This window comes from Archocentrus centrarchus, chromosome 13 (genome assembly GCF_007364275.1).
Source record: "Archocentrus centrarchus isolate MPI-CPG fArcCen1 chromosome 13, fArcCen1, whole genome shotgun sequence".
Taxonomy (NCBI): Eukaryota; Metazoa; Chordata; class Actinopteri; order Cichliformes; family Cichlidae; genus Archocentrus; species Archocentrus centrarchus.
Window position 1 is genome coordinate 10,802,084 of NC_044358.1, and position 1,754 is coordinate 10,803,837.

General features: G+C 33.5%; 1 protein-coding gene across 1 annotated transcript; it reads right to left on the bottom strand.

Moving 5' to 3' along the window:
• Positions 1 to 416: 416 nt before the first annotated feature.
• Positions 417 to 1,364, bottom strand: LOC115790117 (olfactory receptor 1030-like). The gene has a single exon (XM_030743786.1). The coding sequence runs from the start codon at positions 1,362 to 1,364 to the stop codon at positions 417 to 419; it is 948 nt and encodes a 315-aa protein (XP_030599646.1).
• Between the last annotated feature and the right edge of the window lie 390 nt (positions 1,365 to 1,754).

Consider the following 1,754-nt stretch of genomic DNA (forward strand, 5'->3'; position numbering starts at 1 on the left):
TTTTCTTGTTGTTATGCATATTTTATACTGAATTTTCCCTAATCCATATTTAGTGTGTTTGTCAGTGACAGTGAGTAAAGTGCTGTGAATTGCTTTTGGTAAATGTAAAATGTGACACAGAATATAAACAAAGCAAAAAAATCTTTATGATTAGTGGCAGATGTTCTGTGTATTTCTCTTTTTTCACTACTTGAACAGATATTAATTTAGTTTAAAACCATTTATACAAAAACTGCTTAAAGGCTCCAGTGTTGCATTAGACTGCATAAAATGGCAGATGTTTTTATTAAAAATTATAAATTGATAAACATTCTGTTCTAAATGCATTGTTTCAGTTTCATGTTGATGTTGACAGGGAGATGCTTTCATAATATTGTGTTAATATTGTGTTTTTAAACTGTAAATTTCAAAGTAACTTAAGCTTTACTGCACCTACATGAAATATTAGAACAGATCACATGTTTATAAACATTTCTGATTTTTGACATTTGTATTCCGTACATGATCGGATTCAAAATCGGTTGCATCATGAGAAAATACAGAGACATGAAGATTCGCAGTGCGCTGGGTAAGCTGGTCGTATCAAATCTGCTCTGAAATATTTCAAAGCAGCAACCAAAGGAAAAATTCAAGAGCGACACAACCTGAGGTGTGCAGGTAGTGATACTTTTTTGTCTCGCCTCTTTGGAGCCAGAAAAACACACTTTCAGGATTCTCATGTAAGAGAACAGGACTGGGAAAAGAGGGACACCAATAGAGAGAAAAGTATCAAAAATCCCATAAATATTATTCACCTTTGTGTCAGAACATGCCAACTTAACAACTGGATAATTCTGACAATACAAACTCTTTAAAACATTTCCACACAGGGTCAGACGCAGGTTTAAGGACAAATTAATAATAAATTTCACTAACGAGTACACCCATACCGCAGTAATAAGAACAGCTGTATTGTTAGATGTCATTTTGGTTTTATAATATAGAGGAAAACAAATAGCAAGATGTCTGTCATAAGACATGACGGCTAAGTTGTAAAATTCTATATTTCCATATGTGTGCAAACAATAAATCTGCAGGAAGCACAGAGGAACAGAAACAGTGTGAACATCAGAGAGGATCTGAATCAGGAGGAATGGAAACAGCCCTGTACTACCATACAGCTCATTTACAAACAGGCTGCACAGAAACATGTACATAGGTTCATGTAAGCTTCTGTTCACACAGATAATCACAATCAGTGACGTGTTTACAAAAACTATAACAAAGTAAAGCAGAGCAGTTATTGTGAAATAGAAATATTGTAACTTTCCAACATTCAAATAAGCTCCAAGATGGAAATAAGAGAAAGTTGTTAAATTAGACATTGCTGTTTGTTTTTTGTGATAAAACACAGTTAAAATGCAAATATTAAAAAGACTCTCTCATTGATTTACATTCAAATCAATATTAATAAGTTATAATATTGGGAAAATAACATTATTTGTTTAGTGTAGAACTTTTGCCTTATGCTTATGTTGCTTCACAGAACAAGGAACATCTAAATCAATATGATGACATGCAGTGCAAACATAGAATTCCCTGACTGACACTATGACATGCAGCACCATCAGCTCTTTTATATCTTTTCAGGCTGCTCCAAGCAGCACCAAGGCCAGTCACAAAAGGTTTTATTGTTGACGCTCTCTCTCTCTCTCGCGCTCTCTCTCTCTCTCTCTCAATATATATATATATATATATATATATATATATATATA

Excerpts from the sequence above, each read along its gene's own strand:
- LOC115790117 (XM_030743786.1), bottom strand. The coding sequence starts at position 1,364 with ATGTCTAATTTAACAACTTTCTCTTATTTCCATCTTGGAGCTTATTTG.